The sequence below is a fragment of the Pelecanus crispus genome, chromosome 3 (assembly GCF_030463565.1).
Source record: "Pelecanus crispus isolate bPelCri1 chromosome 3, bPelCri1.pri, whole genome shotgun sequence".
Taxonomy (NCBI): domain Eukaryota; kingdom Metazoa; phylum Chordata; class Aves; order Pelecaniformes; family Pelecanidae; genus Pelecanus; species Pelecanus crispus.
In genome coordinates this window covers 71,372,436-71,397,127 of record NC_134645.1, presented here as the reverse complement: position 1 = coordinate 71,397,127, position 24,692 = coordinate 71,372,436, and the positions used below count along the sequence as shown (strand labels likewise).

General features: G+C 42.4%; 1 protein-coding gene across 1 annotated transcript in view; it reads right to left on the bottom strand.

Moving 5' to 3' along the window:
• The window catches only part of THEMIS (thymocyte selection associated), a 78,518-nt gene extending 54,759 nt beyond the window's left edge, over window positions 1–23,759 (bottom strand). Inside the window, exons 1-2 of the mRNA XM_075708121.1 lie at window positions 23,669–23,759; window positions 8,238–8,396 (exon numbers count right to left, since the gene is read on the bottom strand). Of these exons, the coding sequence (XP_075564236.1) occupies window positions 8,238–8,396; window positions 23,669–23,759 (250 nt within the window). The remainder of the gene's footprint in view (window positions 1–8,237; window positions 8,397–23,668) is intronic.
• Between the last annotated feature and the right edge of the window lie 933 nt (window positions 23,760–24,692).

Here is a 24,692-nt window from a genome sequence, read left to right as displayed (position 1 = left end):
ACAGAAAAAAGAAAAATTATCTTAAATTCTTATCTGTCTTCTCAGGAAACCATACTTTAAGAAAAAAATGCAGACATGGTATGAGGAAGAGCAACGCTAATGTGATCAGTGAAATGCAGGATAAAGTTTCTAGCTAAACATTGTACTATGTATTCTTCCACACACAGACTGGGGATTCCTAGACCAAGTATGTTTAAAGACACATCACAAATGAAAAAGTAGCACCTACAGATAAGAATGAGCAAAGGAAATTGATTTTAGCATATCTGATAGCCCAGACCACCAGATGGAGTAATTCAAAGTTTGTAGCACTGTGGTGGCCATCACAAGGCAATTAAAGTGCTGAAGTACTGCAAGGCAGAAGCTGCATCTGAGCTTCCCTATCCCCTAGGGACATTATTATTTCATGTTAATCATGCCCCTTGGAGCTGTCTCATTAAGAGTCCACACTGCAAGAAAAATATTTACATATCTATATTTGCGTGAGTGTTTTTATAGAGGAAGATGAAGTGGACAGTTTAGAGGACTAAACAGTAGGGTTTAGCTGAACTCTGTAATTCAGCTGTCTTCTTCCCCAGGCACAGCAGTGTGAATGCTGCCTTGTGGAATTACATTGTACTTTCCTGGGACAGGCATCGATGAAGGCTCTCTTCCAAGTGAATATAACTGAACATAGAGGTTATTCCTAAGCCAAGTTTGCAAGCCAGGGGACCCACACAAATTAACTTGTAGCTACAGCTACAGTGACAAAGCAGCCAAGCTCCCTTGGAGATGCAGTGCCTTTTCTCCTTCCTTCCCCCAAAGCCAACTAGCAGAAACCCTATGTGCCTCACTGCTCCCCACTTTTGCCTCCTCTGGACCACACAAAAGGCACCGTATCTTTGTGGTAAAGGAATAGTCCCACCTTGACAGTTATGGAGCATTGGGATGGGGACTCAAGGACTGCTGCTTGGCACCACTAGAGACGCTTTCATGGCAGCTCAACACCTCATGAGCGGTTTCTGCCATGTCTACAAAGGTTTAAGTGTCCCATCCACCTGCCCCAAGCTGTCTAGTGTGGGAACTGAGTCCACACTGGCTATGACTCCCTTCTTGTGGGAATCAGAGTGTGAGAAAAGGGCAGGATGCCCCAGCAGATACCTGGGTCTCAGCAAGGTTCTCAGTTCCTGTTGGATGATTGGGAAGACATTCATTCCCTTCTCTAGGCCTCCTCTGGTAGTAGGATTGTTTAACAAATTAGATTGAGGGATTGCTTCAGATAAAAATAACCTCCAAACTGCTTATTTTCTCCCACACCTTTTCCCTTACCGAGTTTCACCCACTGAACACAATTAACACAACTGGGGGCCTTGCATGGAAGCAGGGGCTCCTTGAGATTGTATTCTTTAAAAAGGGTATATCAAAACATTCCCTTCACAACAGCCTTTTTTTTTTTTTTCCACAGAATTGCTGTGATTCTTGTTTTGCTGTAACAAACCCCACTACTTTCACTTCATAGCTTTAGTACTTTTTTTTGTTAAAGGAGGTGTTATTACGATTCTGTCTGTTGAGTAGCTTTTAACTGAATTGAAGATTGGGCATGTTTGGTTCTAGGTATCCCATGAGACCACTAGGATCTGTGGCAACTAACAGCTCTGAGGGCTTGTCAGCAGCCTAAATGGTAACAGCCTATTTGATCTACTGCAGAGATAGTCACTAGTTGCATCTGTGTAACTGCTTTCTGCAATTCTGTGCCTTCCTAGTTGTCTGTATGACAGTTAGCTTTTCCTATGTGAAATTAGGATGCCTGTGCAAATACATCCTCTACATATATGTCCTCACTGCAGCACTACAGGAAAGCCTTCAGGCCTTTTTCTGGGTTGCAAGGAAGCCATATCCATGAATGTAGCTGCACAAGTACAACTTCAACACACTTTTCTAGTATTTTTGTTTCTTACAGCCATTTTTAACATGATTATTAACAAGCAAGTAGCTACCCCAGTCCTAATCACTGCTGGAGCTGTCAGTGCAGATCAAGACAAACTGGTTCATCAGCATTCAGAAAATATCACAGTGACAAGGCACCAATGATAAACTGAAATTGTGGAAAAGACAGCATCCCCCAAACAGTGTTCCAGTGTCATGCTTTCCAAGCACAAGATGAGTGTCATGTCCTGGCAGTGCTGGGAGAAAGCAAATAGGAATATTCTTCATTAAAAAAATGTATTCAAAGTACATATGATATATCCCAAAGGCAATAACTATGTTTACCCATCTATGATACAGGCGCATGCACATTGGCCCCAGAAAACCTCTAGAATTGCATTTAAAAGCCTCCACAAACTACGTTAAAAAGCCATTCCCAGTTGAAAATATTTGGCAGTGTACAGGTATGAGAAACATTTTTCTCCTCTATGAGTTTGACAGTAGACTCAGTCTCCACAAATTTTGCTGGGACTACAGAGCTATTTGGAAGCCCACTATTTCAGCAACAAGCTAACTAGCATCCTGGGTTGGAAAGCAGGTTTCGTATGGAGGCATAATTACCAGATCTCATACAAAACTAGACAACTGATTATCCCCTCGGGCCCAGGCAGACTGATTTTTGTCAGGGTTGGGAGCAGAAAAATCTTCACCTTCCGTGCTGCTGGTTATCTTAGTTTTGGTAACAGAATGCTTGCATAAGCAATTGAAGAGCCATGTGGCCTTGCATACTTAGCTTCTGTATTGATGAGACCCATGAAGTAGAGGCACCTAATAGCCACCTGTTTATGCTTATGAGTATGTAAAGTTCCATATGTTTCTCTTTCTATAGAAAAGAGGTGAATACATAAAAAGTTCTTTTGGTATGATGGGTGAAAGCCACTGTCGTTCCTATCTAACTGCCATAATCTGCCATGGTATCTTCTCCTAAATGCTCTCCTTGCTATGATATATATTAAAAAAAAAAAAAACCAAAAACCCAAACACAAAAACCAAACAAGATTATCTAGAACCATTCAGAACCTTATAAAATCACTATGAATCAAATTACGAAACCAAATGTTTTCCAAACCTAAGATAGCAATGAAATCTCCAGAGTAGGAGACATATGGTAAGTTTGAGATGATAAAGTTCGGACATTTTGAGGTCAAATATAAATATTTCCGTACTTTTTCATAAATCATAAAATGACTGAATCAAATTCACTTAAGCTTTCCTAAGAGAGCTTGGTGGACCATTGGGGCAAAAGACAGATGGAAATAGCAAACCTGGAAAAAAGTCCAGCTGGTTTATTGAGAGCCAGCATTATTGCTCCTACAGATCTACTTTCTAAATGTCATCTGGTCTACAACCAAAGTGCACTGATGCCCAATAGTTTTGGGTAAGATCACAGATAGGGACAAGAATAATTATACATACATAATAACTACAGGAATGTATAACCATTGTCACAGTCCCTGAATCCTCTGCACCTAGCAGCATTTCACTACGTGAGGTGCCACCCTAGCCTTAATATGATAATTAGTAAGCCCCAAACCTATTCAGCCCACCATTTTCAAGAAAAGTTTTAGGCACTGATGTACACACTGGTGTAGACAGAGGGTTTGGGAATCTGAAAAAAATATTTTCACTGGTATGGGAGAGAAAACATAGCCCAGAGATCACCTATTTAGTCCTGTGGGAAAGCGTGTTTTGACAGAGGGATGTTTTTACCACCTTTTTACAGAATAGTAGATGCAGGTCTCTTTTACTGGTTATAGAGTGATAAAGTGTACCTCCCTGTAGCTTTACAGACTTCCCATTTTCAGTCTTAATTAGAGTCCTGAAGGAAAGGAGTATGCTTTTTATTGTCTCTTTTCTTCTTTCCCCCACAGAAAACTGAGAAAACCAGTAGTTAGGCTCACCTAGTAGAGCAGCAAGTAGCTTTCAAGGAAAAAAGTAGCAGAAAGACCTCCTGTCCCAGACTAGCAGTCTGTTCGCCAAGTGTTGCGGTTTAAACCCACTTGGCAACTAAGCACCACATAGCCTTGCCCCCCCACCACTGGTGGGGTCAGGGAGAGAATCGAAAAACAAAAGTAAAACCTGTGGGTTGAGATAAAGGCCGCTTAATAGGATAGCAGAGGAAGAGAAAGTAATAATAATGATAAAAGAATATACAAAGCAAGTGATGCACAATGCAATTGCTCACCACCCACTGACTGATGCCCAGCCAGTCCCTGAGCAGCGATCGCTGCCCCCTGGCCAACCCCCCCCCCCCCCAGTTTATATTTTTATATATATATACTGAGCACGACGTCAGATGGTATGGAATAGCCCTTTGGCCAGCTGTCCTGGCTGTGCCTGTTCCCAGCTTCTTGTGCACCTGGCAGAGCATAGGAAGCTGAAAAGTCCTTGACTAGTGTAAGCACTGCTTAGCAACAACTAAAATGTCAGTGTGTTATCATTATTATTCTAATCCTAAATCCAAAACACAGCACTATACCAGCTACCAGGAAGAAAATTAACTCTATCCCAGCTGAAACCAGGACACCAAGGTAATGCAGAAGACTAGGAAACACTCAGCTCCTAACTTCTCTGGCGCTGACTTGATTGCTATTCCTTTTTTCCCTCACCTCCACCACCCACTCTGCTACCTCCTCTGCTCTGTCTGCTCCAGCATCCTCTTCTCGCCATCCTGCCCCAAAGGCCATCTCTCCTATCTCTGAATCATCTCTTATCAAGATGAGCCTTCTGGTGCCTAACCCCTGTTCTTCCATGCATGTCCTGCATGGCCACAGACAAGTCTGCTGTCTTGTGGCTCGCAGAGGCTGAGAGCTCAAAGGGACAGTCATGCCCAGCTACATGTCTGTCAGACTACACCGGAGTTAGCAGCAGCAACTGTCAGGGACCTCCTGAGAACAGGGACAGCCCAGCAATATTTCTGCAGAAGAAGGAATATAACAGAACAAAATGAAATCATTTGTGCTGGCACACAGTTCAGGTGTTGTGCAAATTACCTGTCTCTGCTAACTTGTTAGTAGTGAAAACTGTAGTTCAAAATGCTGTTAGATGTAGCCATTGAAGTGTCTAGAGTAACAGCAGACTTCTTTTTTTACCCAGTGTATGAGCATAGAAAGAATAGCCTGGCCCTCTGAGGCATGAAAAAGAACAAATTAGAATGAGGATAAAACGAAATAACACAGATAGTGAACTTGCGGTTGCAGCGGTTTCTCTAATGCAAAGGGCAGATTAGGCCTTTATCAAGGATCTGATTTGCCAGAGCAGAAAAAAGGAATTCTGTAGACTGCAAATACATTCAGAAAGACAAAGAGTAAGGCTCGTTTAAAGCCAATGAGCCCAGTTCTTCACTCACAGAGATGCTGTCCCCAGAGTAACCTAAATAGAAGGGTTGCTTATTTATGCCAGCATGCACACAGAAAGGATACATGAGCTCATTGCATGCAAATGATAACTCATGACAGAGGAAATGGAAAATAACATCAAAGCAAAAGATTTCTTTGCATCAAGACTGGCAAGTGAGCATTGTACGTACAATCTAAATACAGTGCTAGACTCCTAGAGACCTGCAGATGTTTTTACTGAAGTCAGTCAATGGCAGTGTGAAAAAGATCATCTGCAGTTTGGTTCTGTGCTTTGTTCTGGAGACAGGGGCAAGCCAGCAATACTCTAATATGATGTTTCATTTGGAGCGTAGCATGTGTATGTAATAAAGTGAAACGGAATAAGGTCAAGAAAAAGCAGAGGCTGGGACATCCTGACTTTGTAAAGCTGAATCAGTCTTCAGCTAAGAACTAAATTAGAAAAATGACAAATTTACATCTTACCAAAAAGCTTTTGAATGCCTAAGAGTACATATACAGAGAGAAACAAGAGAGCGGTGCTCCCTGTTGGGTTAGTAAGAAGTGTCATTATGCCCCTCTTCAGTGCTGCTGTTCAGTAATACCCACCATATGGAGAATAATAATGATACATTTCAGAAAAATTATCTTTGAATTTATTTTTCTAGTGAAATAACCCAGTTTTCTAGAACACTGGTTGGGAGAGTTCATAAGTATGCATGCAAATTGTAGTGATTAGATCGAATTCGAAAACGTGCTCTACAGGGCAAAAACATCCAAATGCCAGGTTGTAAAACTGATTACTTGAATGCAAACAAATCCAGATTTACCAGGTTCAAGCATTTGAAATCACAAGTCGTTCTGTTCTAAAAATCAGGAGATTCAACATTAATAAATATAGGATTACATTTATCACTCAATGGTGTTGGATATTTTAGGATTCAAATGTTCAAACCCACCTGCCAATCAAGATTTAGAATATGACTCCCTATATGTATAAATATTTTAGAGATAGAAGAAATTTTAATAATAGCAAAGAAGTTTGGATTTCAACAAAAATACTAAGTACCTTGAGAGTTCACAGTACAGCAGTACTTCAATATCTCTAGATAGCCACAGATAATTAAAATGTCTTTGATCACTACATTTGGGCCCTATCGGTGCTTGAAAATGGCATTCCAAAAAAAGTCTTTTAATAAGTGGTCATACAACATGAAAGTAAGTTGATGTTCTACGGGGGGAAAGAAAATTATATATAGGACTGTTTCCGAGAGAAATCTGTATTTTGGAGATGGAAAATGAAGGCATGATAGAAGATATTTTCCTGTGGCATTCAGATGAAATATTGCATTCCCATGTGCTTTTACATTTTATTTGCTTCAAGAAGTGTGTCTTGCCTCCCTCTGCAGAAAAAGCACATCCCAGTTCGGGCACTAGCATAACCTAAACCATATATATGCATGTGCACACATTCTCACACGCTCAGCGATACATTAGAAGAACGTCGATGAGGTTACTAATTCAAGCACTCAGACACAAGAAAACACCCATAATATGTTTCTCCATGCAGCATCAATTTAACCTCTCATGTGCTTGCAGTACAATACAGTGTTAATTAAATGTTTTTATATATATATCCCCCCCCCCCCCCAACAAAACTGTAGTCTTATTCAGTGCATTAAATAGACTGCTGGGCAAAGTGAGTCCTGGACGTGATCTCAGGCTCTTGAGGGCTGCTGTGTCCTTGGGCGTGCTCTGTTCCTGTGCTTCCTACCTGCAGGTATCCTGTAACTTCTCTCCCAGACCTACACAGGCTCCCTCCCACAACCCACTGGCCTTCTGCTGCTGTTTTCCAGCCCACTCATCTCCTCTCCCTGAGGGATTCCCATTACCTCTGCTGCCTGTAAGACTCCCAGAGTAGGAAATGCCCTACATATATATTTCTGTGCAGGTGCAGTCCTCCTCTGGTGCTGGTAACCACCTCCAGTGCTGTCTCCAGTCCTCAATCTTTGCATATCAAGTCATCACCCTTCTGCCCTGCTCTGAGGTCCGATCTTTTTCTATCAGTTTCCTAACCTAGTTTGCCTCCTCCACTTCCCACACATGGATACTCACAGTCCAGCACTTCTTCTTCTGATATGCACTCTATATCACTTCCCTATTTAACACAGCTGGGCCCTAATAGTAAAGGAATTGAGATGAGAGCAGAATTGAAAAATTCATAAATATGACATGTGAGGAACTAGCTGTCCTGGGTACAGTACTTGACCAGCTCTCCCTAACAAGGCCACATGAACAGAGGAAGATACATTTCAAATAACAAATCAGTACCACATGACAAATTTCAAGTCCATCCCCCAAAATATGGCTATTTTGGGATTTCTCTGTAGAACAGTTAAAGTGTTTTTTAAGCAGAAAACCAGATCTGTTTTCCTCTAATCCTGTTTCCAGGCATGGAGCAGCCACTTTGGCCGCTGGAATTAAAATAAATCATTAAAATAAAACCGAAATGTAACAAAGTATTCAAAATACTTTATATCCAAAATAATAAAATAAAAATGTAATAATAGTAAATAAATTATAGTCTGAGTGCACAGCAAGGAAGATTTCAGCTCAGACAAAATTTGGCAAAGTCATAAGTAACTGAAAAGAAGACTTTTGTAATAATTCTTACACTCAGTGACCTCAAGTACAGAAGGCATTACTACCAAACATTATAACATTAATAATTTCTACCCAAGCTTGAAAAAGAACTGTAAGAGTTGAAATCTAAAAATGAGTTGATTGTGTCTTGTGCCGTCTGATAAAATTGTATCCTTGACAGTTGAGTTGCAACCTCAAACAAATATCAATCAAGACAGCAAATCAATAAAATGAACAGAGGTGATTAGTCAGGGTTATAATTCCTCAAAAATGTGTATTCATGAAATACTATACCAGGAAAATTTAGTGGTAATTCCACTTTGGCTGAAAACCGGCTGACTTCATTATTCTCACAGATACTTGCTATGAGCTTATTAATTTTGAAGCCAATAATTTTAAGGACTTCTCCTGTTGACAGGCAGCATTCATTTCCAAACATTTCATAGATGGATCCTGAAAAGAAATACAAAAGGAAAGAAAAGCGTTATTCAGCTTTTTCTCACTTTGTCAAGTGTCTTCACCTCTTTGAATGAAAGCAGAAATATGTGAAAAAAAGTTATATGAAATAATACTTATCCTGCAATAACTAAGCCTAATTTTCATTTTCTTCCTTGGTGTCACGAGAAAATCCACCTTGTGACTTCAGTGATCTCTAGATCAGCTCTATGTGTACACTGTTCTTAGATGCACGTAAGGAGAATGAGATTTGAAGAACTTGCTTTTCTAAGTTATTAGATGAAAACAGAATGAGACAGACCATAGGATCACCTGGGTCATCGGGAGCTGCTCCTGAAATCAGCAGGTAGTGGAGCTCAGGCAGGAAAGATGCCTCTGTGTGGCACAGAGCATAGCATATCCCATAGGAAACAAGTGACTATAGCAGAAAGAAAAAAACCATAGACCCTAGAAGGTGCCCAGGGAGAGGCCAGGAGACATCAAAGTGCAAACAGCATTTGAGATTTCTGTAGTAACAGAAAACCTGAAGAAAGTACAAGAAATTGGAAAACTGGCAAATTAACAGTGGTAATCCCTCCCCCATGCTGAAACGAGCCTACTGATTCTGACCTGGCAGGAAAAAAATTCCTCTTTTGTCTGTTATGTTCAGAAGTTTGAGTGTGGGAACAAGGCAATCCAACCGAGCATTTCAGAGCTTCCTCAGCAAAACCTGGAACTGCAGCTTGCCCTGCCAAAAACACCCTCCCTTCTCCATTCTTGCTGTGTTCAATCTCTGCTGTTTCAGAAGTAGGGGCAGCAGGGAAGAAAAAAGCAAAGCCAAAACAAAAGCCAAGTTATGCAGAAGAAGGAAAATACTTCCTGGTCCCTGCAGGAGATAAGTAGAAGCTTTGAGGCATGGGATTAATTAATTATATATAAAGGCAATGCAGCAAACACATGTTGATTAAGTCACCTTTCAGTTCCATTTGTAGACAGAATTACATTGACCACAGAACATAAGAAATGTTAACTTTAATGCCAGCTTCCATTCTTCTGATGCTGTGCAGTTCCTTCCAAGAACTTACCAAACTCCATCCTGAAGTGATGTGGAAGTACCCTTCCTGGAATCCCATCTCAGAATTTCATTTCCCTCGTGGTGAGAAACTTTATTCTCCTTTCCACTCCCAATGCACTGGTAAGTGTATTCATTTGCTCTGCTACTAACATTGCTCTGCTATTTAAAATACTATGTTTTGTGATTTCCAGGTCTTCCTTCCCCAAAAGGTTTGCAAGGTTAATTTTGCCCTTCTCTGGTCACATTTTTGACAAAAAATCCAGAAGAAACTAATTCCTTTTACCTCCTCTGAGAAGACAGATTTTACCCCCTAGAATTCCTCTAATAGCCGCTTCTTGCATCTTGTTCAGTTTAAAGTCTTTTTTTTTTTTTTTTTTTAACTTCTAACCTAGGTAACCAGAATGGTCTCGGGCAATGAAACGTATTTAAAACCTGACCTCTGGCTATAATTCAGATGGCCTGCACTGAAATATTGCCATTGCCTGCAGATCTCACTTCCCACAAAAAGTAACATTCTTTACTCCACAGCTGTCCTTGTAGCTGGGGCAGGGTCGGGGGAGCTTTCTACTTTTTTTTTTTTTTTTTTTTTTTTTTTTTCCCCAGGCGTCATATCAGAAATGCAACTGTTAGCTGAGCGATTTTCCTAATGCTCACTCAAGACCAATTCTGGTCACAACCATAGCCTGGGCTAATAAGCATCTCCTACTGAGTTCTATTTATCTACTCTGCTGCAGCGCTTGCAGGTGACAAGCACTTGGTTACCACCTCAGCCTCGCTGGAAGTCACTGGGACACCAGCCTGTGCAAAAGTTGCTCTGGTTGTAGCCTAAGCCCAAAGCCTCAGTAGAGCACCACAGAACAACCGGTTTGTGTCAGGACAGGAAGATGAATAAAAGCAACACTGAGCAACTGGTTAAGTTTGCCCTGTTGTGAAGACATGTCCAGGCAAACCTGTCTGTTGCTTGTGCAATGCTCTCACAATTGAGATGGATGCCAGGAAATCCCCAGCTGCTCCCCTGAAGACGACAGGTGCTGATGTACATTTTTAACCCTATGTAGAAGAATCTAGGTTAAAAAAATAATTAAAAAATCATGTGGCAGATGCTTTTGGCAGGCTAGATATGACAACATTGCCTGTTTCCCTTGCTGAGAATCCTACATAGGATCAAGGGCACTTTTGCACTTAGGCTCTAAACTGCCCCAGCAGGCTGCTGCCTTTCTGTTGCACAGCAGGGTGATCATTAGCACAGAGACATTACGGATTATAGTACCACACAAATATCAACCACAGTCAGGTGAAAGAACATGCTGTTTACGCATCCTTTCAACCAATCTGGTACTAAGCAGACGACCAAGAGAGCTGCTGCCCTTTAACTAAAAAAAAGAACAATCTGGTTTTCTTATTGTAAAGATAGTGCATTGTTGTTTGCTCTCCCTTTAGTCCCTGAGCAATTCAACATTGACTAACTCAGATGTCTCCACTGGATATTGCTACAACTCCCATCAGTAGGCTGGCTGCTGCTCTAATAAACTCATGAGGAATTATCATAGCTCTCATTGCCTTAGCTGAGCTCCATAGGATATTTTATGACAGTCAGAAAAGTGTATGTGCAATACTTATTTCATATTACAGTGAGAGGGAGAGAAACATTGAGCAGCCATGAAGAGGGTAATACTCCTTTTGTGCTGAACCACCTCACTCCTCACATCAGACACAGTAGAGATCACAAGCAACCATGATATTATTAGATACAGGGAATCCCAGAGGACCCAGCATGATGAGCTCTACGTTATAGAAACATAGAAAGATGAGCAAAGAATTCCAATCTTCTCACCCTCGAACAAATATTTGCAAAAACCTGCTCAAAATGGGAGCTCATGGCTTGTAGAGGCTTTTTTTCTTCAGTGCAGATTTAGATCCAGCTTCTCCGGATTACCTCACTTGAAAATAGACCCCTAGAGACCATTTAACATATCAAAGTAACTGCACTGACTAATTATGGGCTTCAGGCACATTCGCTTTCATCTCTGCTAGACAGCCTTTGCAAGTGTGCCCCTCAACGCAGCCAGGCCCCGGCGTGCACCCACATGCAGGCAGTGCTGCTCCACAGGAGCACCCGCACCGAGCCACGCAGGGTGGGTGGCCTCGCTGGCTGCGGCCGATTGCCAATTAACGTGGTAGCTGGAGTAGAGCAAACCAAGCAACGGCCCTGAGGGGAAGAATGGAGCAGTTAAGAGGCTGAACCTCTCCAAAAAATGGTGTGACTGAAGAAGATTGAACCACTGCTTCAGTCTATATCTGCAGCAGAGCGGTGCCACCAAGAAATAAAGAGGGGAGTAGAGGAGGGCCCTGTTTCTGATCATGGCTAATTCTGAAGGACTTACTACTTTTATCAGGTTTGCTTTTCCTCAGGCACAATAGCTTAACTACAAATTGTATGGCAGAGAGTTTGAGAAGTCCTGCCCTCCATCACAAAATAAAAAGTATAAACGGAGCTTGCAAAAAAGTCAAAACACTGATCAGTTAGTGATGGGTCCAAGGCTGAAGACCCAGTCTGGCAATATCCATGAGAAGAGACTAGCTCTGCTAAACACTCAAAAATAGATGATTGGATGACACAAAAATTAGCCTTTGACAAAGCAATCAAAGTTTGCAAAACATGAGAAATGCAGATAACAACTACACAGGGTAAACAGTAGCCTGGGTCTGTAGAGATGGCAGACAATCTAAAACACTACAAGAAAAGGGCAAAATACACAAGAAAAGAAAATCTGCACTCGTAAAAGAGAGAAAGTACCTGAGGCAGACAAGCATATGGAGTTCAAGCTGGAGTCTACAAAAAGCATTACATGGAGCTGCAGGCTCTGTTCGAAACATCAAGGGCCAAGATAATGCATTCAGAAAAAAAGATGGATTATAAATGCCTGACTGCAAGCCACAAAAGAGTGTGCGCAGAATAGACACACAGGCCTGTCACAGCACCTTAACACTCAGGGTCTTTCATCAGAATAAAACATAACGTTGTTGTGGAAAACAAATGGATCATTCATCTAAAAGCATCAGTTCTAGGAAAAAGTGAGATGAAAATTAAAACCTAAAAACAAAGTAATGGTTTTAATTAAAATTAAAAAAGAAAGACAATCAGGGTGCTGGTTGTTCTACCATTAAAGAAATAAACTATTACATGGGTACATAATCATCTGGCAAAGATAATGCTTTGTAATAATACCAAGGAAAGTGAACCCCTTCTTGAAGTAAAGAAGAAGAAGGAAAAAAAGATGTATTTTTTGGCATCGTCAAGGAGGGAAAGGGTATTAAGCAGCTAGGAAGGATGCTTTAAGTCTTCTAGAAGAGAGGAAAGCTTTTAGCAGAGTAGAAGTGGAGAGTGCCCAAGTACCCTGGGACTCGTGGCCATAGGACAATACTTTTCATCCCAGAAGAGAAGTTGGATAAATTGCTCATGTAACCACTGAGTGACGGAGGTACGGCACCACATTTTCCATCCAATTAAGGAAGTCAGAGACCAAACTTCAACAGCTTATCAGTAGTAAAACTTACATATATGAGTGGATAGGCAGACAGATGTGCATGTATGTATGTGGATAAGTACCTACGTAAATGACCATTTTCATGGGCAACTTGTAGGACTTTAATTACTTCCTCCTTTATCAGGTTCATTTGAAAGAGACCAAGAGGTTGAAAGATTATGAGGGTGAGAGATTGGGAGGAGGATAGCTAACAGACCGAGACTGTGATTGCAGAAGCCTCATTTTTAATGATACCAGGATAAAAAAAATCATTTAAAAAAATGAAACTCTGCTAGCCATACAAGAACAGATTCGTTTTTGGGGGTCCAATTGCACATACAGTATTGATTGTAATTACATATTTGTCTGCAACTAGATTGCCTTAGCCCTGGTTTTAGCCCTTGCTTGGCGGTTTGCCTGGAATAGTACAATGAAGATTACATTCAAACAAGAAAAATGTTACCTGTGTGATTTGTCATCTAGGCATTTGCAGCAAATATTTGTGCTGATAAAAGGGAGGGAGGGAAACTGCATGGTTTTCAAAAGGGACAATAAAAATTCTTTTTCCCTTAAAAACCACAATAATTAGTCTTAAAACATTGTGAAAATACCCGCTGTGTGACAATGTAACCCTGAAAGATTTTACTTCAGCTGTGTGATGCGGACCCACACACAAAATATATTGAAAAATAAAATTAAAATGGACCTTTTAGTACATGTATTTGTTGTTGCACAATAGTAACTGCATTTTCCCCACTCAAGCCACAAAGTAAGTGTAAGATGATGAAAATGTAAATCAAGTAACCTTAAGGACTGAATCTTTTTGATTTGAGAAAGATGTATGCAATAAATGCAAAAAAAATTTTAGCAGAACCCAGAATAAAGCAGCTTATTTACAATGATCAAACAATGCCCTTGAAAGCTGTAATTAAAGAGCTTGCTGCCTTTGAATCCACCTTTTCTGGATTGTTACTTTGTTCAATAAAAAACACATTTATATCCTTTCATAAGCTCATCTCTAGTTTGACAATCCATATTAGCAACTGCTGTGATCACATCAAAGCAACCATAACAATTGGTTCAATATCTTTTTCCTCCATCTTTCCTAAAATGCTAAGCAGCCACACCACCATCCTCCCTAACATGAGCCCTTTATTTGATTTATTTCTCATTATAGGTACGAGAAGAGTCTTTTTGTATTAAAAACAACAGTATAAAATATAAATATAGAGTATGCCAGAGACGGAGAATGACATTCTTCATGTCAGGCCAGATGACAGTACCACTGAGAGAAATACTGCATAATGCAAGGTAGAACAGCAAATAGCTCAGTAATATTTCTCTTTTTCTTCCCAGCAACTTAAAGCCCCATTCAGTGACTGCTCTCGGAGTGAACGCTTCACTGATGCTGATAGGCAGTATGGCTCAAAATCAGGTCCATGACTAAACAGCAATAATACCTCACTCGTATGTAAGTCCCTTTTGTCGCACACCCCCTGGGCAGTTTAGCAAGGCGGGCTAGGGAGAGCAATGCAAACAAGACAAAAGGCTTGACTAAGGTGGCACAGAGGACCATGCAGCAGGGCTGGAGCTCAAGCCCAGGCTGGCTGACTCCCAGTCTAACCATCTGTCTGCCACAGGGTGCTGCTAAGCACTTCTAACTATCCCCCCATCTTTTTTATTTTTTTTTTTAAAACAAAGACCAAGCTTTTCTCCTAACAAAAACAAATTACTTTGCAGGCCAAACACTAGGCATTGACTCCCTAGCCCTATGAGTTTGAATCCTCGAAGGAAAAAAATTCTCCCTTCATCTCTCAGTAGCACCCACTGAATTCATTGCAGCTGGCAGGCTGAGAGGTCTTTGAAAGAAGATCCAAAGAACCAGGAACCTGGCTGCTTTGCAGGGAGGTGAAAGATGTCCCAGTATGTCCTGAAAGAGTAGAACTTCATCCCAATGTCCTTTTCCCAGAGCACCTTTCTCCACTATTATGTTGTCATCAGTTGCCCATATGGGTGCTGTCTTCCCAGATCAGAGGTGACTCTTTCAGGAGCTGGTGAAATGATTCTGCTTTCACATAAAGGCATGACCCCCTGGGGCAGTCATTCAGCCAGAATTACAACAGCCTGCTTTCCCCTACGACATAGCTCAGCTGAAATCACAGGTTTATTAAGGCTGCTGCAGGCTCCCAAAGTAGTATGAAGGGCATAATGTATCTATAATTAGTGTCAATAAAAAAATATCATTCTTTATGGGCATTATTTGGGGGTTAGCCAATTGTTCAGAGTTTATGCTCTTTGGCAAGAAGAGAGATCTATTTTAAAGTTGTGGGGAGGAGAGTTTTGCTTCACAACTTTAATCAGGTTATACTCTGATTAAGCAGTAGGGAAAAGCAACCAATTTCTGATGGTGAGAAGTTAGGTGGCTTTGGTTTGGTTTTTTTTTTTTTCAGTCAAATACCTCCTGAGCACTGAAGATCCTAATCAGCATGCTGGATTTTCGCCACTAAACAAATAAACTAACAACTCGTGGGGAAGATACAAAGAGGCTGAAAATCTTATGCACAATGGCAGGCGAAGAAGGAAGCATGCCCCAGCTTCTCTCTCCAACCCCAGGCTGAGAGAGTGGCTGCAAATAGTATAAAACACCTGTATGGCTTTTATCCACCCCTTCCTTCCTACCCCTAGAAGGTGCAGCCACTGAGAGCGGGTGAGCCCAGGTCCCCCCGTGCCCACACAGTGCTCAGAGGCCCAGGGGTAGCAATGGCCACGAAGGCAGCGTGACTTTGCGTAGAAGATCCTCTATCAAGTGGCAGAGCAACTTACTGGGCTTTGTAACAGCTCTTCTCTCTTTAATGTGTCCTAAGCAGTCTGGGACACAAATCCTCCAAGGAGTTCAGCTGCTGAATTGCCACGGAGGTAAACTCCCATCAAAAGGCTCTGTGCAAAGAGGGCATCTTATCTTGATCATACTTAATTAGGCTGCAGAGGGTCTGATTTTTGCCAGCACAAAACCACCAAAAAACAAAAGCTGTAAGATTTATCTTTTACCATATAACGTTAAACTTTAAATGTCAAGTGCTTTAAGCCATTTCAATCATAATGGAATTTTTTAAAAAATTACTTTTGCAGTGTCTGATTTATTCCTTTCCTGATAGGTTTATGGCTTTTTTTTTTTTTTTTTTAATACTTTCTTCCAATTCTCATCTATCCGGAAGGCTCACACTCTGCATGTGGCAGCAGAGTTTTGTGTGTGCAGCACCCACTATAATGGAAAGAGCAAGTGAAACCACAGCTCCAGAGGCAACATCTTTGACCTTTTGTTTGGGTTTACCCACACGAGTCAGAACTGTTGAAGCAGTGAAGAGAATGCCGAAAGCTGCCTTTGAACAGCATTAATCACTGGTTTAGCTGTTCGTGATTTATTTAGTTTTATTAATTTTCTTTGCCATGTTAATGACTTTGACTTAAGGTATGTTCATTGAAGTGTATGTTTAACAGCAAATCTGTGCTTTGCAGGACTGGGTTTAAGAAGTCTGCTTAAATTAAGTTGTGGGATCAGGCCAGAGTGTTGAGCACTTCACCAGTAAAGCCCAGAACTGGAAACATGTTTAAGCATCTTCCCCTACTGAGATCACAGCACGCTGCCCCTTGTGCCATTACCGTGTGTCCAACGGAGCTAACTAGAAACAGCGAACCTGGACTAATGCCATGTTTCCTCGTGCATAGATCACAAGTTACTGGAAGACAAAATACTCCATGAAAGCAACTCAGCAACGGAGCATGGTCATGGGCTTGTGTATCATGATAACTTTATCCCAGGATCTTCCCTCCCTTCTCATTTGCTATAGTTGTCCCCTGACCTCTCTGGAGCCTGAGTTTGTGAAAATTGTCTTGGTATTTTTATAGGATGGCAGGTTCATGTGTAGGGAAACAGGCTCCTCCTGCTGCAGACCTCCTCCTCACACCCCTGCAAGCCCAAGCACCACAACAGCCAGGGAGCCCTCTCCACTGCAGGAAACCAGCACGTCAAGGGCAGCTTCAGCAAGTCAAGGCAGGGGCTTGACCCCTGTGTTGAGACAAGGCAGGCAATTCGGGTATTCTGCCCACCTCCTGTGCCACCCACAGAGAGGCTTGGAGCTGAATGTCATGCAAAGACAATCCCCACAAGGAGATCCTCGAAACAGCTTTGCCCTCAGTGCCAGCTACCCGGGGTCAGATTTTTCTCACTGTGTCTGGATGAGTCATCCCATTGAGGGCAGCTGCATGAATAAAATGAGCAATATCTGACCCATAAAAGTCAGGTTTTTTTCTCATATTACATTCACTGAAGGGCACTTTCCTTCTTGTTCAGAATAAAACATGTTTTTGAAACAGCCTGAATAAGTACAGGAGAGTTTCAGTGGTACATATTAATAGAGAAAATTTGCTAACATGCTCTGTCTGCTGACCACAAAAGAGAATCCAAACTATCTGTTACTCCTGCTGTACCTAGGGCTCTTGCTCCTAACTGCTCAGTCAAGAGGAAGGGAAACAACTATGTTCAAGGGGGGGAACTCTTCCATTTTTACAGGCAGATTTGGCTTCCATCACTGTAAAAATGAGACAAATTAGTAAGTGCATACACTGCACTACAATTTTCACCAATTTCACATGCGATGCTCCCTTTGGCATGCACTCAAATGAGACTCTAGCCAGTAAATGCGCAGGTCATTTTTATTGATCTTCCACCTCTGAGAAATACCACCCTAACTGTCTTCATCAAAGCTGTTCAAAGCTGTCCATGCTTTAGCCTCTGTTTAAATTGTCTTATTGCTTTTCATAAGAAAAAGTGCCTTTGTTAATCCTGAAGAGGCAGCTTGTTTGTTTTATTCATGCATATTACCGACCGCATATCCTAGCTTTCATGGACGCATTGGCTTTTCACACTGATAACGGAGCAGGATTTGTTCCCTCTAGGTTGGCTTAAAAGCAGTAAAAAATTATTCCATCCTACATGATGGTTTTCTAACTATTAGTGTTGAGAGCGATTTCTTGTCTAAATTAGGACTTGGAGCAGCTGAGACTTGATATACAAGGATTCCTTTTTTATCCAATTTGCCTAGCTGCAGTTAGGGGGTTAACAGGACTTTTCGTAAGTGGTTCCAGTGCTCTGTGGCTGGCCCGCTGAACCCATCGCTCCCCTGAAAGGCTCACAGAAGCGCAGGCTGGAAGGATGCCATTTTCCAGTAACAGAAGCAGAAAGGGTGAAATTGAAACTGCAGACACAGCGAGCAGGTGTGGATACGCAGCCAGCAAAGGAGAGCCAAGAGGAACCATGAGCCTAACCATGTTCATGTTCTCTATGGTTCACTAAAGAAAGTTTAGCAATGGACCTATTCACATTCACCAAAGAAGGGGCAAATCCCAAAGGGCTTTGTCTGGCATCACCCCTCAGGCATCTGTCAGAGAGCACCAAACAGCCACCCAGCGAGGGCATTCCCACCTGGCAATACTGAGCATCTTTAACTCCCTTAGGTCTGGAAGGGCATTAACCAGGGATGTATGTGTGTCCCCACTGTTGCCTCTTCCCACCATCTTCATCTTCTGTGGAGAGACCTGACACTTTCTGGAGCCCCAGGAGAGGGAGCAAAACGGAGCACCACCCTTACAGCGTGCTGCTTCCCCTGCCGAGGTGGAGGCTGCTGGCTTACAGAAAGAGCACACAGCATAAACTTTCCCAACGAGTTTCACAGATCCGTCATAAAGAGGAGATACGCTGGTGCTACGATTCACACAACACGTGCTACTTTCGAACAGCTGAACTGCAGAGAGGAGCTACCAACTCTCCCTGTAATCTGGCAAGTCCCAGTCCTTGGGGTCCTAATCCCATTGCTGATGTGTACATTTAACTTTAGGGGAATTTAAAAAAGGATGGGATTAAATGTGGGATTTCTATTTAGGCAGAGCAAAAATGGGAAGGCTGTGGATAGGCAACATGGCTAGTGGCAAGAAACACTAACAGAATAGGTGCCTTGAGCAGTTCTACATTTTTCGCAATTAAAGTTTGACACTTTTTACTGTCCTGCCACTGGTTAAATTAAGCCTGAAGAATATTAAATTCAATTACCCATAAAATAATTATAGCCTTATTAAAACAGACATAATTTTTGCAACATAAAGATGAAAGCCCATACTTGCATGCTATCTGTAAAAATCAGCGGTCATAGAGTACTTAGCTCACTAAGCATCAATATTTACTAAAATGTTCAAAGAAAAATAGTCAATCAATCAAATCCATTTCCAATGGAGTTTCAGTAGTTTAATTTTTTAATAACATATTTTAATGAGCTATTAAATTGTCATGTACTTCAGTCTGCACTGTAGTTCCTTTCTAATCAGTGCTGATTACCAAGATATTTGTATCTGGCAAACTTGGTCTCATTTTATAATCATCAGCCTTCCTATTCCCTTCAGAGATTCAACAGTCCACTTTCTGTAGCAATGATATTATGACTGCAGAGTCCAAAACAAGTGCCCTGAGAGGCATCCCTGGGGTTTGCAGAACCACTCTCTCCTTTCACCTGTGTTTCTGTTTTCAAACCAGGGATAACAAGTTTCTCTACTTCTGTATGGTCCTTTGAGCATGATGACTGAAAAGCGCTTTAGAAGAACTCAGGGCTATTTACCAAAACCCCGTGTTCCTGACTCTGGGTGGTGTCGGACAGTCATAGACGGTTGGGGCTCTGACTATGCAGCCGCACACTGCTGGAGGGGAAAGGGGACTGGGAACACGGGAGTATGAACAAGCTCCTCACACCTTGGCTATCCTGCCTGAGGCAAACTGGGTAAAGCTTCAATCAACCCCAAAGTCCAGGTGTAGCATGCAAAACACTGATATCATGCCAGGGAAACCCTTCCCTCTGCTTCAGGCCAGGAACAGAGAGGTGAACAAGAACAAAGCTTCCTCAGAAAGGTGTCTAGGTCGTAGCATTCACTACCAACAGCAAAAGTTCAATTGCCCGTAGCTTCTCTAGCTGAAAGTATTATGAATGGAAACAGGGTCTGTAAAGTCCTGTCCATTTGCAGTTTGGAGAGCTACAGTTAAATACATCACAACTCCATTAATAGCATCAGGAACATAATTTTTTATAGGCTAGTAGGGAGACTAACGGTGGAATGGGTGCACGCAGCATATGTTTTCAACTTACTCTCCACCAGGAACTGCAGCAAGCAGGCTTGGGTCCGAAAACAGACCTGGATTGCATTTGGTGCTACATGGGTATGAAGGCAGAATGGGATCTTTTAGAGCTTTTACTTTGCCCAAGGGCAAGCAAATTCCCACTCTCTCCCTGGAGCTTGACTTCGCAGCTTCTAATAAAAATACGACATGAAAAAAAAACCATCTGTCCTTACAAAGACTTATAGCATTATGCTTTCCCTATGCTTCAAGAGGTACTGAAACTCTGTCAAGAGCAGTGAGGCTAATTTGCAAGTCCCATATTTACTTGTAAAACCATCTAGACCTAAGTGCAGTGTGTGCAAAATGTTGCTTGCAGATAGAGTAAAAGAAGAGTTTTGTCCTGGCAGCACACAGTGCACCACAGAAGACAAGTGAATGAATTAAGCTCCATCATCTCCTTACCGCCTAGACAGCTGTAGCTTTCATTGGTTGGCTGCTGCAGCTGTGATGTGACAGCTCTAATGGATTCTGTAGATCATTATTTACTCCAGTAGCCATTTTACGTACCTGTTAAGCTGACATTCAGAAACCTTGCACTTTTTTCTGGGGTTGTGGAGAGGGGATTATACATAGACTGTGCATAAGTACAAATTCTTGCTATTTTACATTCTTACACCAGAAAATGAATCATCCTTTGTGATTTATCAAACAATTCCATGTAATGCTTTAAAAATAAATCTTCTCCCTTACTATTTGTGTGTTGTGCTGAGAGTGGTTAAAGATTCCTATGAAATCCAACTCCATAAAACTGCTAATCCGAGTAGGACTCAGCTGACCAGGCTGACTTTGTAGATGGTTGGGAGCTACTACAATCAGTGCACAAATGCTCTGATTTGGTCCCTGCACCCATAGCAATAAACCCATGTTCCCTGTCAATAGACCTGCCATTACCCTCAATGTGATTGCTGGTGTACTGCACGTGGTAAGAGAAATCAAAAGGGTTGTTTGGGGGGGCGGGAGGATCTGTCTGAGGAATGGCTAAAGAATGGTTGTCCTAATGGAAATTCAAAGTGCACAAAGTGGTCCACTCTCCTGTTTAGCAATGTAACAGGAGTTACTTCAGACTTTCTCTGAAGCACTACTCTTGCTTCAGAAAATGCAACATAAATCATAATGCAATCACAGAACAGTGTGTTCACCCCCGCTGCCAGGTACGGAGGGGAGCAAAGTGTTGAGGAGAGATCTGGTGTGGACAGAGAGCTCAGGGAGGGAAGGAAGGAGGGAGAGCAAGGGAGAGTCTGGCCCGAGAAGCCAGACTTTCAGCTTTCATAGCCCTAGATCCTGCAGACCTCTCAGGCACAGTGTCTCGAGCATCTCTAGCTTCCTCTGAAGCAAGGAAGAAGAAGAGAGAGGAACCAACGCAAGCCTGCAAGTGGACATCGGTGTTTCTAGGTACCTGCAAGTAGTCTGGGGATGTGCCACCTGTGAGGGGAAGGAGCCTAGCAGCACATCTGTATCAGCCTTGCTCGTTGTATAAGCAAGAAACACCTGCATGTATGTTAGTGCTGCATCTAGCCTGCTGGGGGGAACACACGCAGTTGAGAGGAAGCCGCCGGGACCAGAGGACAGGAAGAGGTGGTGCTGCTGAAGACTGAAGAAACATCACAGCAGCACAAGGATCTCGCTTTTAGTGCAAACATTCCTGGGTGTCTATAGCATATATCACCCCCTCCCAAGGCTGTGCAGGCTCTTTTATTATAGATAGTCATCAGCTAATAGCTTCTTTCTCTCACATGTGAAGACATTGCTGCAGGATGGTCTGTGGCTTAAGTCTCCACTGTTTTTTCTCTTCGTGTGGAGGGGTTTACACAGTAAATGGAAGCACAAGCTGAAATACCCTGGCTCCAAAGATGTATTGGTATGAGTTTTAACATCCACTAGCAGCAGGATGCACACTGTAGGAGCTCAGAAACCTGCTGACAGCTGGGTTACCCTAATTTTATAGTAGTATTTTGTATATACATATATATACATATCTCACAGTATTTTGTGTACACATACACATGCATAGATATACACATATAAGTGTACATGTGCATACATGTAAATATACATACAACTTGTATTTATATTACCTCTGCTTCCTAGCTGTGTGGAAAGAGACAACTATGGTGGCTACACCAACTTAAGGAGGTGATTTTCTCGTTTTTAGTTTAAATTCCACTCTTCATCACTTAGGTCGTAGCCTCCTTTACAAGAACTTAATTCAGTTCAAGTTCTTGGGCTGTTTTAACATGTAAAACTTGAACAGGCCATATATCAAAGGTCAGAAAAAGCATATTTTCAAAAGTTTCTGGTAATTTTGGCCAAGTTTGTTTCCCAGAATGCCTTTTTGTGCATGAGAACTATTCATGTGTCCTAGGCAGTTTCCAGAGCAGTTAGAATGGGCAATCAGGAGAACATGGTCAGTACGCCACCATCACAGCTTAAGTATGCCCTCTCCCATTTTCTTTCCTCCTCAAGAGGCTGTTCTTCCAGAGGGAAGAAACGCACACTCCAGCCACAGCACCGAGATCACAGCTCAGGCTTTCCATGGTCGCTAAAGGCAGCCACCTCTTCTCTCATCTTACTATGGAGCAGCATGGGGATTTTTAGATTAACGTAAAGATAGGTATTGTGGACCCTGAAGCAGGTATTCAGCTGAAGCAAGCTTCATCTCATCTCATAAAGCCCCTGCAGTTTTACCTAGCGTGACCCCGTTTTCCCTTGCAGTGGCAGGTAAGTAACTTCCTTTTTCTAAACTAATACATGGGCCTGACATGGTGTTTTCACTGTCATTAAAGTCCATACGCTGACCAAGTGCAGAATTTTTCCCTCCAGTGCAAGTGTCTTTACTATCTTTCCACTTTGTTTTGTGCACAAGCAGAGCCCAGCAATAAAACCACCATAAAAACATCTGTTGCAGGAAAACCCAGCAAAACATTGCCCTTCTGATGCTCCTGTCTGGCTCATACCCATCCCTTTATATTGTTGCACATCTGAAGTACCCCCAAATACAGGGCAGAACTTCAGGAAAACTTTATGGTCCCTCACAGTCACTTTCCAGATGTTCTGGTTCTTTATTTCTGAGACAGAAAGTACCTTTCCATGCCAACCCCAGAAGAGCAGGGCTAGGTTTAATCAATTAACCTCAGTGAGGTGATTTGTAATTGCTGGATTGATGGCTCCATGTGAATGCAAAGCAAATTCATGACTCATTCCAGTACTCTTTCCAGGATATGATGAGGAGTATCTACAGGTCCTTCATCACTGCCTGTGAGAAGACCAGATGCACACCATACTAAAGACATCTCCAAAGCCACTTATCATTACACTGGTTCTTCAAAGGGAAAATTGCAGCTGGTGGAAAACTGCTGGGAGACAACTCTGTCAGCATCCTCCCTCTGCATCACCCCCATCCCAGTCCCAAGGTGGACCCAATGTCAAAGATGGCCTTGCAAAGCCTCGCCAGAAAGCACCCAATGCTCACCTTCGAAATAGATGCCTGACTGGATTTGGAGAACCCTGGGAAGGGCTCTGGGATCCAGAGAATGAATGAACTTCTCCAGGGTAGATGCCATGGTCCGCAGCAAGGCAGCATGTGGGTTTGGCACGTAAAGACCAGTGAAAATCTTTGAAGGCAACAACAATTGCAGCCTGGTGCATGCTGTGCCTGGGAGAGCCGTGGGGCTCTGCAGCAGAGGGGAGGAGCGGTACGGGGAGGTACTTCTGCTTCCTCCCCTCCCTGGCTGCTTCCTCCCACGGCTGCAGCTGGAGTGGGGTGAGGTGGGGGGATGCTGAGCTGACGGCCCTGATACCGGGCTGGGGTACCCACACCCACCAAGAGTCCACGCCAGGCTGGGAGAGGTGCGGGGGGGTTCTGTGGGTACTGGGCTTCGGGGCGGGGCATAGGGATTTGCCACAAACCTCCATCTCGTCGGTCATGGTTATTGACCCTGTGAAGAGCAGGTATTGAATATCAGCCCTGCCTAAAATGGGCAATCATGTCTGGGTGGTTTTGGTGGGCTTTTCTTTTTTTCCTGGAGCACGGCAAAATGTTTTGGTGTTTGTTCTCTTCAAAACCATTAACAGCCGCTGAAGAAAAGAAATGAAACCATTTTGTTCTGATGCTTTTTGCTGCTTTAAATATTGTATCTGGATTTAAGACATACAAATAGAATACAAACAACTTTGTCATGTAAATGGACATTAAAACACAATGTTGGTATGCAAAATGGCCAAGATTTTTTAATGTCACCAGTGACTTGAGGTGCTTTGAATTTGAGATGCTGCAACTGGGAATGAATTTTAAGAGGCTACTGCCCAGCACCATGTGAAAATTAGACTGCATTGAGGGCAAACCCACCACATTGGTCCCAGCTCTGCTGTTCTGAGCCTGATCAAGTGCTGTTATTGCAGCAGCACTCCTCTGAAGAGCAAGACCACGTAGCAAATAAGAGGCAGACCCAGACCACTAGGAAAACTGAAGTGACTGTGATTTCATGTTCCCTTAC